At 43.8% G+C, this 14,402-nt stretch overlaps 1 protein-coding gene across 2 annotated transcripts in view; it reads right to left on the bottom strand.

The window, feature by feature from the left end:
• Positions 1–1,159: 1,159 nt before the first annotated feature.
• Positions 1,160–14,402, bottom strand: part of lig1 (ligase I, DNA, ATP-dependent) — a 68,894-nt gene continuing 55,651 nt past the window's right edge. For both annotated transcript variants that reach the window (XM_080480898.1, XM_080480897.1), the window contains exons 25-27: positions 7,777–7,920; positions 5,768–5,860; positions 1,160–1,359 (exon numbers count right to left, since the gene is read on the bottom strand). In XM_080480898.1, the coding sequence (XP_080337024.1) occupies positions 1,285–1,359; positions 5,768–5,860; positions 7,777–7,920 (312 nt within the window). In that variant the 3' untranslated portion in view covers positions 1,160–1,284. The remainder of the gene's footprint in view (positions 1,360–5,767; positions 5,861–7,776; positions 7,921–14,402) is intronic.

Consider the following 14,402-nt stretch of genomic DNA (forward strand, 5'->3'; position numbering starts at 1 on the left):
TCTTACCAGTCTCGCCGACTCCAGATGAAATCGGGCTGCATGCGGCCGCCGAACGAGAAAGTTTGACACCCCAGCTGCCGAACAGCATTTCCGAAAGTGAGAAAAACTCTTGTAAATCACACAGGCAGGAAATGTTTAACTTCTTGAACTCATTCATAAGAAAACTTCTCCATAAAGTGATTGAATCAGACTCACAGTCGTGTGTCGTTATCTTATATGAATCACACTCCTCCACTGATGCCAGATTGTTGTGGAAATCTCCGGCACTTTCTCCATCGAAGGCTTTTAAGGACTCTTGCCAGTGACACAGCATCCCGGGACTCCACGGTGATTTATTGGCAGAAAAAGTCGCTATTTTATTTCGCCTGTTGTTAATGCGGCTCTGTTGCCCTTGTTTGATGACGCTGCTGTGTACCTGTAGGCAAGAGTAAAACTCTTAAACAGCGAGTGTCTGTCAATGTCAACAAAAATATTTTCTGCCTATTCACTCCTCTTGGCACTAAATGAGATTCTGCGGCGCTCACAGCTCGCACAGAGAAAAGCAAAAATGCATCATAGACACTAAGTGGTTCAATCTGTTGCAGGCGCACTTACTTCCTCTCTATTGGAATGACGAGGCAGAGAAGCCACACAATCCTCCTTGACCGCGTCATAATCACTCATCCTTGGCTCTAATCCCCCCCCCCCACTCCATCCCCACCCCCATCACACACACACACACACACACACACATCTGATTGATTCAGGCTGGACACTTACTGGATTTCTATCATCTAATGTAAGCTTTGAGTGCTTCGACGTCAGCGGATGCATTTTTCTTTAAATGTCTAATAACATTTCAGGCAGTCCGCAATCTCCTTGGCTCGTCCTCTCGTTACCGCACACATGCTGAATGCACTCGACCGCCTGAGAGAGAGCCGGAGCAAGAAATCAGGCCAGTTTGAAGTATCTGTATGCCGCCCATACGGCTGGTGTTTTTGCAGAGTGAATTTCTGATCGGGATCTATTTCCAGCAGGTACGCTATAAGTGCTGAGTCAATGTGGGGCTGAGGAGTTTGTATGCGCCCCCGCGCCGCGAGATGTTTACGCAGTTTTGCCTCTGAAAGGGAAATCATAGTCCGTAAAAGGGGGCGGCGTCGATAAATCAATAACACAAATTACAGGATGCTTAAAATGGGGCAAGAGCCTTTATTTTCAATCACCAGTGCACATAGAAAAGAAGCTATTTACAATTAAATTGAAATTCCCATCACTTATTATTCCGGGCGGACGGCTGTGGACGGATCAGTAGTAGTCCTCGGGGTCAGCCTTATCCCCCTGATTCTGAATCTGCTGCTGCTTCTTGTACAGATCGGCAATCTGCAGGGGGAGATAGGAAGACGGGGGGGGGGGGTCATGTGGTCAGGTCAGTAACATCATGAGGAAAAGCTAAAAATAACAGTTTGATTATTCATATCCCGCGCTTTGAAGTGGGTGACTCCCAGCTGCCGAGCGGGAAACTGAGGTTGTTTGAGCTCATCGACGTCCGCGGGTGAGGGTGGGGGTGGGGGTGGGTGTGGGAGGAGGGGGACAATGAACGCTGTGTGAACTTCAGGCCCGCCCAGAATCAGCGGCATCAGTGGCAGTGCAGCAGGGTGGCACAGTGAGGATGGAAGCAACGAGATGTTATTTCCACCCGAATTGGGATCAAAGTTAAAAACAAAAAACATAAAAAAAACAAAAAAACTTTGATTGTCTGCCTCAAACCGACCGCGGCCGACATGTTTCTGGCTCGCATTCATGTTTTCTTAATTCCCTCTGACTCGGAACGAGGTTAAGTCTCATTTTAAATGGTGCACGACGCCGGGCAACGCGGAAACCATGTGTCGTGCTAATGAGCGCATCCCCACAGATCGCTACGGAGAAACGTCGCCATTTACATGCGGCTGATGTTTCCGACTTGATGCCCCACTGTAACGAGCGCACATCTCGCCCCTGACTAACAGATGGCTGCTAATTCAAGTCGGCAAACATTCACATTATAATACGGTGCAGGCCTCATAAATGCTACACGGGTTTGGGTCCAAGTTGAAAAAGAAGACGTGGGAAAGAAAGCAGGCTTTGGGCTTCATTAAAAAACCGAACCTCGGCGTGGTCTCATGTGCCGTCACGCCGCTGCAACGATCCCAGCCTGGGTTTCAGAGGAAGGCGCTGGATGATGGTCCAAGTTTTTAGAGACTGTGGATGCAGATGGGCGCGCCGTTAAAAAAAAAAAAAAAAAAAAAAAAAAAAGTTGAGCGGGGAGCCTGACAGCTTGTTGCCTGTCGCAGCGGTAAACAGTGAACACATTTTTAGAAGCAGTGAGCCAAACCTGATCAGATTTGTGTCTGGCCGATGCCGCCGCCACCGCCTCGCTGATAGACTGACTCTATATTCCAGTTAACAAAAAGACAAACGGATCCTGAGGGGGTGAGCGCGGCAGAGGAGGAGGATTGTCTGGCCTGCCAATCGCAGACTGTTTTATGCATTGGGAAGTGAGCGGTGAGTGTTTCGTTGCATTTAATTGTGAGTATTTATGTGCAGGTTTCAGCTTGTTGGGCATCGGTTTCTCTTGTCATTGAGAGCAAATTAAAATGTCTATTTTCTCCAAGAGGAAAACAATTAAAATAAACCCATTCCAACATACCTACCCGCCTACTCAAGTCTATAGTTAACTAATCATATCCATCCAAGTCCATATCAATCTGAGTATCTAGGCCGATCCAACTCGCGTGCACTCGTCACTGTTAAGGTTTATTCCGCGTTTTTCTCTGCGCGGATTTGTTGGGTTTTCTGTGTAAAAGTGCCTTGACGGCGTTGCATTCGGCGTTCGAGAAATAAAACTCAACTGAACTGAATGAATGCAGTGTGTGCTCTTTACTCTCGAGTTTAACGGCACTTCTCTAATGAAGTGCTCATTTACTAAACCATCAATCTGGATCGCATGTGGAGGCACTTTTTATTCCTTCCAAGCAACCGACACTGAGTGGGCCGAAACGATGAAGGAAGTCGATTTAAAAGAGCTTCGAAGTTTATAGCGTACTCTTCCCTGCATACATAGGTGGTCTCGTTACACAAAAACAGCACCTACTAGTGGCCCTACAGGAAAACTACATTGTTTTCAGAACTTTGCTGTCTCAACAAGAAACTTTTCTGATCAATTCAAGTTATTAAAACACCGACTTTACCTTTTCCTGCAACTTAACTCGCGTTGTGTCGTATCAGAACACATATCATAACTGGCCTTCATTCCATTTCCTGTAAATTCTTTCGTCAAAACCCCCAAAATGGAGTGTTTATAGGCTATGGAGTTTGTTCTAATGTAAAAGAACGCTCCTGAGATTGTGACGTTATGGCAGAAAAACACGCCTTCATACGAAACTTCAACCACACACACACACACACACACACACACACACCGAGAGCCACGCTTCATTCAGTCCTGCGTCTAACTGCACTAAAGACGTCTAAATGATCCAAAAGAAGGATGCGACAGGCGTCCAAATTGTTATCACCTTGTGCCAGATTGTTGTCGGCGAGCACACAGGAAGAAATTCCTCCTGCTCTTCAGACTGCTCGACGCAGGTTTATGGTCTCTCGGCTGGTAAAAATACCACCGCAGTACTCCCACGGGTGCATTTAGTCCGACGCGCAGCGCTGTTGTGGAAGTTATGAAAGTTCTGTGGTGTTATATTCACATCAGACGCAGCCGACGTGCTGTCGTTTACATCTTCTGGTCAAGTCTTCAACGCGCGGAGGCAGAACACCGAGACGTCTTTTATTTGTTCTGATCGACATCGGGGATACAGCTCACATGTGAATTAGCTATAAACTGACAAACTACACTTATTACAGCTGCTTTAACTACTTATTGTATTAAAAACAGCATTTAATTGGATATCTTACCTGTTGTTTCACCGACCATTTTTCATGTTGGTGTTACTTGTCAGTTGTTTGTTGCTGCTGCTTCTCATCTCGCGTCCTAACTGGAAGCTGTCCTTCCTGCACACTTTGTGATTTTTACCAGCCTCATCTGTTTAATGGCTGCTGCACTGTGCAACACACATTTCAGAAAATTGGGTACGACAGTAAGTTTCGCAGCACAATGCGGCTCGTCGCTAAACCAGACAAGGTACTTTAATACGCCACAATAACGTCATCCAGTCATTCATCTGCCTACGCCAGCAGTACCTCTAAGGAAATAAACAAAAATGGACCTTTTCTTCCACCTCTGTCCCTTTTTCTAGTGACTCACTGCAGCTTTCACTAAACTATGTGAAACATTTGCATCTTATTCTAATTTTGATGAGCAGCAAATTATCTTTATGGACTCTTGCCTGGTGCCTCAGCTGTCTCCTGCAAGGTGCAAAACATCCTGTGTAAGAAAATGAGCTAGTTTTGAGGAAAACTTTTAAGGTTGACTCGGTTCATTATACACTGTTTCCTCCCCCATGTACTGTACATTATAATCCTCTGTCAGCTCCGTCTGATGCTGATAGGCACTTCTTTCCCCCACCTCACTGTTTCTATGTAAACAGACATCGTTTTTAAAATGTTGCCATGTAAACGTAAAACTTTCCTGTAAGACTACCGTGAAAACGACGCATTTTCACTTGAAAATGTCACGAAAAAGGGCCTCAGCTTGCCGAAACGATGAATCTTTTTTGGGATGATGCATCTTAATGTTTTCCTGTTAAACTTGTGGTTTTGCAATAAAGCTTAATCTATAATCTAAATTTCGCATAAAGTCATCCTGAAGTCTCTCTGGCGCCCCCTGGGGGAAACCCGCGCAAAGCTAGTCTAGTGTGCTCTCATCACATGTCGTCTGAAACACTCTAAACCAAATCTACCCCCAGGTATAAGTTGAGTAACCTGGAAGAGCCAGTCCTTCACAGTCTCATGGAAAATGTCTGAATATCCGACTACGGTTCACCTGCAGGCGCCGATTATGACTCGGGTCAGTCCGGATCGGCCGTAAACAACAGCGTGCTGACGGGTGAGCGCTCGGGTCAGACAGAGCCAAGCAAACACCAATTCCGAATAAATGATTCCGGCGTCTGCGTCGCCTGCATAAGAGCATTAATGTCTTTGTACTGCGCTGAATCACAGCTGCGTTGTATATTCAAATCCTGTGGTTGTTTGGGTGAAGGCACGGCTGCCCTGCACATCTCTACTGTACATTATCATTCAGAGCCTGCTGTCTCACGGCGCACCGCCGCGACCCCTCGGCTAAACCCCCGGAGGTGCTGCTTCAGCTGACTGCTTTATAGCTCTGCCTCGACGTGCAACGGATACAACTGCACAAACCGGTGACTGCATTAAGAGAGAGAGAAAAAAAAAAGAAAGGTTGCCCTTGTGATGCTGTTCACCCTTGAAATTTTACAGGACGCTGCTGTGAAGTGACCCCGATTATGATGATGCACCGTCTGGATGACAACCCGAGTGAGATGGCCGAACAAACATATGATTGAATATTTACTGGGTCACGGCCGATGTTGCATTACTGCATGTCGACCAGTCCGACCCCGTGGTGTTCCAGTCCTCACAGGGTGAATCGAACATGACCGACTGCGCTGCTGCTTCGACATCCGCAGGGTTTTTTTTGTGTGTGTGTGTGTGTGTGTGTGTGTGTGTGTGTGTGTGTGTGTGTGTGTGTGTGTGTGTGTGTGTGTGTGTGTGTGTGTGTGTGTGTGTGTGTGTGTGTGTGTGTGTGTGTGATATTTTTAAGCTCTGTGGATTTGATTTGTACCTGAGCTCCAGTCGTGGCGTCCTCGGGCTTCTTGTCGTCTCTAATTCGAAGGAAGCGTGGGAACCTCAGAGAAATGCCCTTCACCGGGTCCACCTGAAGCGAGACAGATAACCAGAGTCACAACCGGCGTTACAATAAACTACAGCCTTTGGCACGTGTGTGCATTTGCACTCGGTTATTATTTGTACTGCAGCAGAGAGGCAAATCCTTCCCGGGTCATTCTGTCACTACTAATCTTTAGACGATAACAAAGCCTGACGAGGTAAAAGGTTTTACAATATTAATCCCATTTCAATTCCCTCTTCAATAACTGCAGGTTTTTTTAATAATAGTGATTTACATTCAAAAGACATGAGGGATCATCTTTTTTTTTGGGGGGGGGGGGGGGGCTTATTCCTGGATTTGATAAATCTACATTTCCCCTCCTAATTAATCTAAATGTTTCCTCTGGTGAGAAGAAAATCACAACGTGATAAACTGACGGTGAAGTTTGCTCACACGGCTGAAGGATTGAAGCCCGACCAAGGACACGGGCTCATTTTGCTCAAGGACCTGGGAGATTCAAATGTTGACTGACAGCGGAGGAAACCAATCAATTCACCTGCAAGGCTTTTTTCATACAGCGGGGACCAGATGATCGTTAGCAGGAATGTGAGTGGCAGATGTGATTTTATTGATAGATTCTGGGAAACGCCATGAGAAAACTGGGGGGGAGATTAAAAAAAACCTTGACGTCTGACACTGAGTGGGGTCTGCTCATAATCTGTGTAGTAATGTCATTAGTAGTATCATAGAATACTGTAGTTGAGTATAGTATAATCCCATAATCTCATATTCTACCCGATCGGCCCATGAAATAATTGCCATCTGGAGGAATCCCTTTATTATGAGGAGACACTCCATTCACAGCCGTTGCTATGCAGATGATACGCAAATCTATTTATCCATGAAACCAGATGATACTGATCAACTTGTCACATTAGAAGCTTGTCTTAAGGACAAAAAAGTCTGGATGAGCTGTAATTTTCTCCTTCTCGACTCAGATAAGACAGAAGTTGTTATATTTGATCCAAAACATCTGAGAGAGAAAATATTTAAACATAAAGTAACACTGGATGGTTTTACTTTGACCTGCAGTAGCACTGTGAGGAACAAGGGAGTTATTATTGACCAGGACTTCTCATTCAACTCCCACATGAAAAAAAAGTCTGCAGGACGGCTTTCTTCCACATACAGGACTATCCAAAGAAAGGCTTGACGAATTATTTAAAAATTATATTATTAGTTTCACTATTATTCATTTTTTTATTAGTATGACAATAATATACAAGTGCAAGCAGGAAAGAAAAGTTATTCATTCTTATATTTTTAATACAAACTGGCAAATATTTCAAGACTTTCATGTTTTTTGCTTTTTGAAGACATAAATCATGAATATTTAAAAGGGAAAAAAAAATCCTAAGGATTCCTTATTTCTTATATGAGATACAAGGAAGTCCCGAGATGATAATTACAGAAATCTCAGGATTTAATTCTGAAAATTTGTTAGATTTGTTTTTAGTTTATACGTTGTGAGAGTGTGAAAACCTGAGGAACCATTTACCTTTAAAATGATGTTTTTTGAAAGGACGCCCGTGTGTAACATTTAAAAGCTTCATAAATAAAAGGCAGAGAGTCCAATTCATGGCGTCGCTCTCTGTGCAGTGCGTGTGTGTGTGTGTGTGTGTGTGTGTGTGTGTGTGTGTGTGTGTGTACACCACGTCTATTTTAAAATGAGGCTTGCACAGTGCTGATGTCGGGCAGACTGTTTTTATTTACACCGTGGGACTCCCGAGTCCAACAGGCAGCCAAACCGCGGCTAATGAGCGAGTATCTGTCCTATTAAATCCGGCATCTTTTACAACATTTTTTAATAACTCAATTAAGAAGCTCTAATTACGACTTTTCATTGAAGGCAGCGGAGCGCAACGGGCAGGATCTATCAGTGGAAACACAAAACCGAAACTCACCAGTCCCATGGCGGCCTTGTAGACGGGGGACAGCGAGAGGTCGGCGCACTTCACCTCCCAGACCTGCATGGCGTCCAGCCACACATCCGGCTCCGCCGACTGGTCGAAGCGGTAGTAGGCTCGAGGTTTGGGCAGGATGTGCTCCTGGGGAACAGAAAATAACTTCATTACTGTCTGAACTCATTATTCGTTCCCGTTTCCAGAAGGCGGGGAGAGTCCGTCAACTTATCAGGTGCTGATAATAACATAATTACCATTTCACAAAATCTATTAGCGCAATTTGAATTTGATGGCAACAATACAAAGGAACAAAAGCTCTAATGAACCGTAGAGTTGGCAACTTTGCAGGGCAGGGAGAAACAGATACCGATATTGGTTCGATTCTGTGCTTGAATACTCGTATAAATCTCATTAATACCAACTTACAAAACTAAATGAACCCCTCAGCTGACAAACCTAGAAGTGAAGTGAGGGAAGAGCAATGTGTGCAGATTAAGAACTGCAAACGGCACAAGTTTCTGCCATTTGGCGATCCAATAGCATCAGAGTGATTTAAAGTAAATTGGTAGTCTTTAATGTCAGTTTTTTTTCCTCTGTATCATTTTATTGCTTGGCCCGTATTTAAACATTTTACCACTCCAGATCAAGTAATCCAAGGCGATTGAACTTCTACGTAACAAAATTCAACAGTAAAATAAAAGAACTAATATCCAATAATATATACAGATATTCAAAATAAGGACTTTGCGCTTGATTAAAATCAAACAAATTATACTTGGAGAAGCACATTCAATCTGTTTTTCCCTCGGAAATAAATATCTAATGTCAAAAGATATTATATTAGTTTACTTAGCGGACGCAACGTCAAATCTGATGGCATCAGGTCAGAAGTCAGGATGACATATTTATGCCACGTTTACACAACAACATTTTAAATAAAAAAGCTTCAGTTTTGTTACATTCAGTAAATAAACAGCATCGAACTGAGAAAAAATACTTTTTTTTTTTTTTAGTAATTCTACGACTAGTAATTACATTTTTAAAAACTCAGTGGGGGCAAGTACTCATATTTTGTCTGTATAAAAGAAAGTAGCACTTCTGTAATTAAAGGCGGCGGGCTGGTAACAAGACTTGTGTGAAAAGAAAATTTTCAAGAGGCAGAATCATTCAATCAGTGCAAAACTACAGTGTGTGTCGAAAGATACATTAAAAAAAAGAACCCTCCTGAAGTTAAAACTGCAAAGGCCTTCGAGATCCCACCATTACACAGAATCGATTCTTCGTATCTGAACAGGTATGATGCTAAAAGTCAAGAAGAGATGCGCATGGGATCCCTGAGGCTGCATTAAAAGGTGGATCTGTACCGGATTCCACTGCACTGGTTCAGTAGAAGCGTACGAGGAGCCGTATGAGAGCTGCAGTGTTTCCTGGGCCAAAGCTCATTTCTGCCATATCCTCTGGACCAGAAGATGGGCCGTTTGTGTTCCTAGCACAGTTAAAAAAAAGCTGGTGTGGAGTTAGTTGCATTAGTTCTTATGATGTTGGCAGCTTACATGTCAGTGGCGGCTGTAAAGTCTATGCAGACATCAGAACACCGTATGCGGCGATATCCAGACAGTGTCTCGGTCAGGGAATCTCGCGCTTATTTAAGCGAGAACACAACATCTTTCATCCAGAACGACAGCGCCGCGTCACAAGAGTCCAGGTTAGAAATTGGACGTACAGCCCAGAACAGAATTTCTGTTGGATGCCATCCTGACTAAAATGCTCAAAGACGTTTTTCCCTCTGATTAGCACATCAAGAGCAGATCAGATTAATTTAGCTGCAGTATCCAACTGTGTACGACAGGCCTTTAAGACTGTTGTTATGAAACCGCTTCTTAAAAAGCTCATCCTTGATCCCGGTGTGTTAGCATATTAAAGACTGATATAAAACCCCCTTCTTTGGTTTCTAAAATCCTACTTCTATATTCTATTGGAGTCCATAGAATCGTTCCTACAGGCTCCAACAACTTGTTTGCCGGTTTGTTCCTTGTTGCTTTATAGGTATGTATCTGATTGGATTTTATCAGCATCCATAAGCTTCTAATGTCATGTAGTTGATACACAAATCCATTAATCCACAAAACCAGATGATACTGATCAACTTATCAAATTAGAAGCTTGTCTTGGAGACATAAAAACCTGGATGAGCTGGAATTTTCTGTTTCTGAACTTGTTGTTTTTTGTTCATTTTCTTTTTAACATTTGGCCCAAAACATCGGAGAGAAAATTACTAAACATCCAGAGACATTGGATGGTTTTACTTTGACCTCCAGTACCACTGTGAGGAACCTGGGAGTTACTTTTTAACCAGGACTTATCCTTCAACTCCCGCATTAAAGGAGTCTGCGGGGCTGCCCTCTTTCACCTGTAATGTCTCTAAAATCATGAACATGTTGTAATTCAGGGTGTGAGAGAGGAGAGGTCACGCGTTTTGAATATTAGCTTTTCTGCAATGGCTTCATGTATCTTAAAGAGCCGTTAGTCCCACATTACTAAAACAACACTTGGTTCTCAGAGAGCTGCTCACTGGAGGTTCCTACATTTTCTAAAAGTAGAATCGGAGGCCGAACCTTCCGCTCTCAGGCTCCTCTCTTGTAGAACCAACTCCCAGTTTCAGTTGGGGATGCTGACACAGTCTCTACTTTTAAAGTTAGGCCTAAGTCTTGTCTATATAATAAAGTTTTCCAGTTGCTTCAGGACATCCTGGACCATTTTCTAGTGAAGCTGCTGTCGGTTTAGACTCCACTGCACTGGACACGTTCCATTACTTGACACTTAAGTAGGTTTGTTCCTGTTATAAGGCCGTTCTTCCTCTCCACCGTCTCTCCTCTGCTTCTTCATGTAGAATAGTTAGGCTTTCTCTGTAAAAGTGCCTCGATATGACTGTGTTGTTATTGGCACTATACAAATAAAATTGAATTGACTTTGGGATATCATCAAACCAAAACTGCAGTGAGATTGAGTCAGGACTGTTGAGCAGCTCAAATCCTTCAGACAAGAATGAAACAACTCCGGTAAACGGTTTTCTCGCGCCTCAGATTTACGGACGATTACAATACGAAAGGATGGCGTTTAGAGCAGTAAACAAGCCTGGCCCAATTTTTCCAAGACGTTTTGCTATCGTCAAAATCAAAATGAGCTATTCTATTCCCCCCCCCCCGAAAAGGAAAACAGTCCCAACAATCAGAGATGTTTTCGCTGCGAGTAAAATGAGCTTGGGATTTTTTATTTATTCTTTATATTTTAGACATAGTCGCAACCTTTTTGGAATTTGGAGTGGCATTTATCAATACAGCAGGTGGAAGTGCGACAGGAGAGGTTGAGGCCGGGTCTGAAACGCCAAAGTGTTTAAATTGATAGAAAACAGGCACGTTTGAGAATTTAAACAGCATATATTTACACGGAGGCATTACGAGTGTGAAAGTGGGGGGGGGGGGGGATGCATTCCCGGAGAACCCGATAAAGAGACAGTGACAGAGTGGCTGTGGTCGGCCGGCAGGATCCTGCCGCTGCCGTACAATCACATCCCAGGAGGCAGCACCGGTCTTACATTGCAACGCTTCCTTTTACATTTCAAAAGCCACATTATCGTCCACCTACATGAGAAAAACCTAATACGCGGTTTTATTATCTGGAATTCACCTCTAATTAAAAAAATAAATACATTCATGAATGTGGAGAGTCTGCTCTGCATGCAGAGTGAGGAAGAACTGTCATCCCATCGGCGTAGGCGCCACTCTCCTGTGCCGTGCCCCCCCCCAAAAAAAAAAGAAAAAAAAGAAAAAAGATTAGGACGATTACAGCAAATGGGCCTCGGGAACGGCGCCATGTTAACTACGGCCCACTTCTGTGGACGCCGCTGCAGTCGAGTTAAGTAACGCAGGGGAGAGGAAGCTCGCTGCCGTTCGGCCCGCACACATTATCGATACTGTAGGCATTCAAGAGACACTCAAAACAACTGAGCGAATTACAATGAGCGAGCTGGTAGGCGTGTAGAGTCTTATGAAATATAGCCGCTGATAGACCCGACTCCAGTCAGGGCTCAAACTCCTGGCCTCCCTGTGTCACTTAAGAACGCACATATAACTATATATCAAATAAGCTGCTTGTTGCAAAGACTAAATTGCTGGGTGGAAAACCTTCCGGTGGCAGTTTTATATGCCTCCCGGAGCATTGTAATTACACTGTGCCTATACAGGTCGCATATGAATGTGTATGATTTTTCATCTATATGCAGGTATACGGGTTGATTTGGGTGCATTCGGTTTCCTCGAAGAGTTCGAAGAAACGGCAATTATAATCAGCGCATATGTTGTGGCTGGGAGAAGTACACAGCTTGCGTCCACTGCTCAACATTTTTGTTCTGCTTGAAATGAACGAATCAATGGGGACGAATGGTGCTGAAGTCCAGTGATTGAGGGTGTATTTTTCCGAGTTAATACCAATTTAAAAATAACCAGTAAGTTGTGGAAAATGCTGTTCTTTACACGTGAATTAAATTGTCCCTAAATGACAAAGAAAAAGTGATGCTATTAGCACAAATACAGGTTAATGTTAACTTTACTCACAGTTTCTTTGGCCGGAGTTATTTTAGGATTGATTATTTCAGTTGAGGAGAATGACTTTGAGTGTGCAAAAGCGGAAGTCACATGAAATGCAGACGTTCTTCAACTGTTTTAACCCATTTGAACAAAAATAAATAAAAATAAATAAATAACAGAATTATGATTGAATGGCTTGGTCCACTATGGATTATGGTTGGTGGCATTTCATAAAAGAGAGTTAAAAAAAAAAAAAAAAAAAAAAGCTCCATTTTTCTACTAATTAAAGCCCTGGTTACACAATGTTTCAAGTGAAAACATAACTTCAGCATTTTTGTTTCAGAAAAGTTTTGCGTTTACTCGGCAACGTTTTGAAAACGACGTCCACATGTGCAGAAAAACGTTTTTTAACGCCGGCCGTAGTGCGCACGCGCAGTAGTAGTGTTGCAGGAAATTTGCGCTTATTGAGTGGCACTGTTTTGTCATCATACTCTCAAGTGAAAATGGAAAACTTTCTTTGCCTCTTGAGAACGCTGTCATATAAACAAAGCCTGAATTTGTCTCTGTACTTTCCGTGACTAATGTTTATAGTATATTGTTCTCCGTTCTTGTTGAGAACCAGTTCCGTGCTTCAATTCCTTGGAATCGTTGGCACAGTCCCTCGTTTATTCCACACGCATGTTACAAGCTACGCAATGTGGGTGGAGACTTCAATTCACCAGTGCAGCCAGCAAGAAACATGGTGCCCAAGAGGCACAAACGCTTAAGTTTGGTTCATTTTAATGAGAAAGGATGACAACAGGAAAGCTTGCGACGTGGATATTTCGTCAGAGGGAGGAAATGACACCAACACGCAGAAACATGTGCACACACAGCAGCATTAACTTTGAATGAATGTCGTGTTTTCGATCCGCTCCGGAGTGAATCTCAACCCAGCAGCAGCGGCGACGTTGGCACGTCCTCTGCGGTTAAAACTCCACGAAACTTCAAATCCTTTTTTGCCGAATGAGAATCAACAATGGACCGAATCGTTAAGCAGAATCAAAAATGGAATCGGAGTCGTAAAAAAAAGTGTTTCTCCCGCTTCTGTCTCAATGCACGTCTTCAAAACGTCTGCGTGTAAACGCAAATCTTTTCTGAAACGAAAAACGCAAAAAAGAAGCGTTTTCACTTTAAATGTTGCGAGAACGGAGCCCAAGTCTGCAACAAACGGAAAACACAGGCGGAGCACGGCCGTGTAACCGCAACCACTTCTTCCCTGTTCTTTTGTTTCTGACCGGGAGTTTGAAATGTGGCGGCAGGAGATAGAAGATGGCAGCCAGCTCACACCTCCGGACTCCCAGTTGAGGAGGTTTGAAAATCCACCTCAGCTCATTATCTGATGACATTTGTACGCCTGCTCGGGGTCAACGCTATACGTTGTTTGTCCTGCAGCTTTGATGAAGACACAGTCCAGCTGAAATGTTAGCCTTTTCCTCCAATTAAAGCCCTGCGAATTAATCGCTGTGCTCACATTCCCCTTTTGTTCTTTGAATAGAGACAAAAAAAAAAAAAAAAAGAGAGCAAGAGAGGCGGCAAGAGAGAGAGAGAGAGAGAGAGAGAGAGAGAGACGGCGAGAGAGGGATCAGAGCTCCCCTCGTTACAGCGCCGCACAACACCTCACCACCCAGAGGAGTGTGAACACAGCCAATCGTCTCCCTGTCGAGATTCCCATCGGCCTGCAGCAGTGCTGCAACCACAGCAGCGCCGCCACACCACTGGCTCGCCTTAATTCTCCATCCATCACTTTCATTACAAAGCACTACACTACAGGCTGTATTGGTGTGTGGGGGCGAAAAAAAAAAGAAAAAAGAAATGGTTATACCACCTTCTCAATCACTGAGGTGATTCTGCACTGTGCTGCAGTTTGTATCAGTGGCTGTGTACTTTGACTTTATGAAATACAACAATGATAAGGATATTAAGAATAGCTTTGCCACGTGTGTAAGTGTGTGCGCGCGCGCGTGCGCGTGTGTGCGCGCGCGTGTGTTTTTTTAAAAG

Source organism: Lipophrys pholis (genome assembly GCF_963383615.2).
Source record: "Lipophrys pholis genome assembly, chromosome: 1".
NCBI lineage: Eukaryota > Metazoa > Chordata > Actinopteri > Blenniiformes > Blenniidae > Lipophrys > Lipophrys pholis.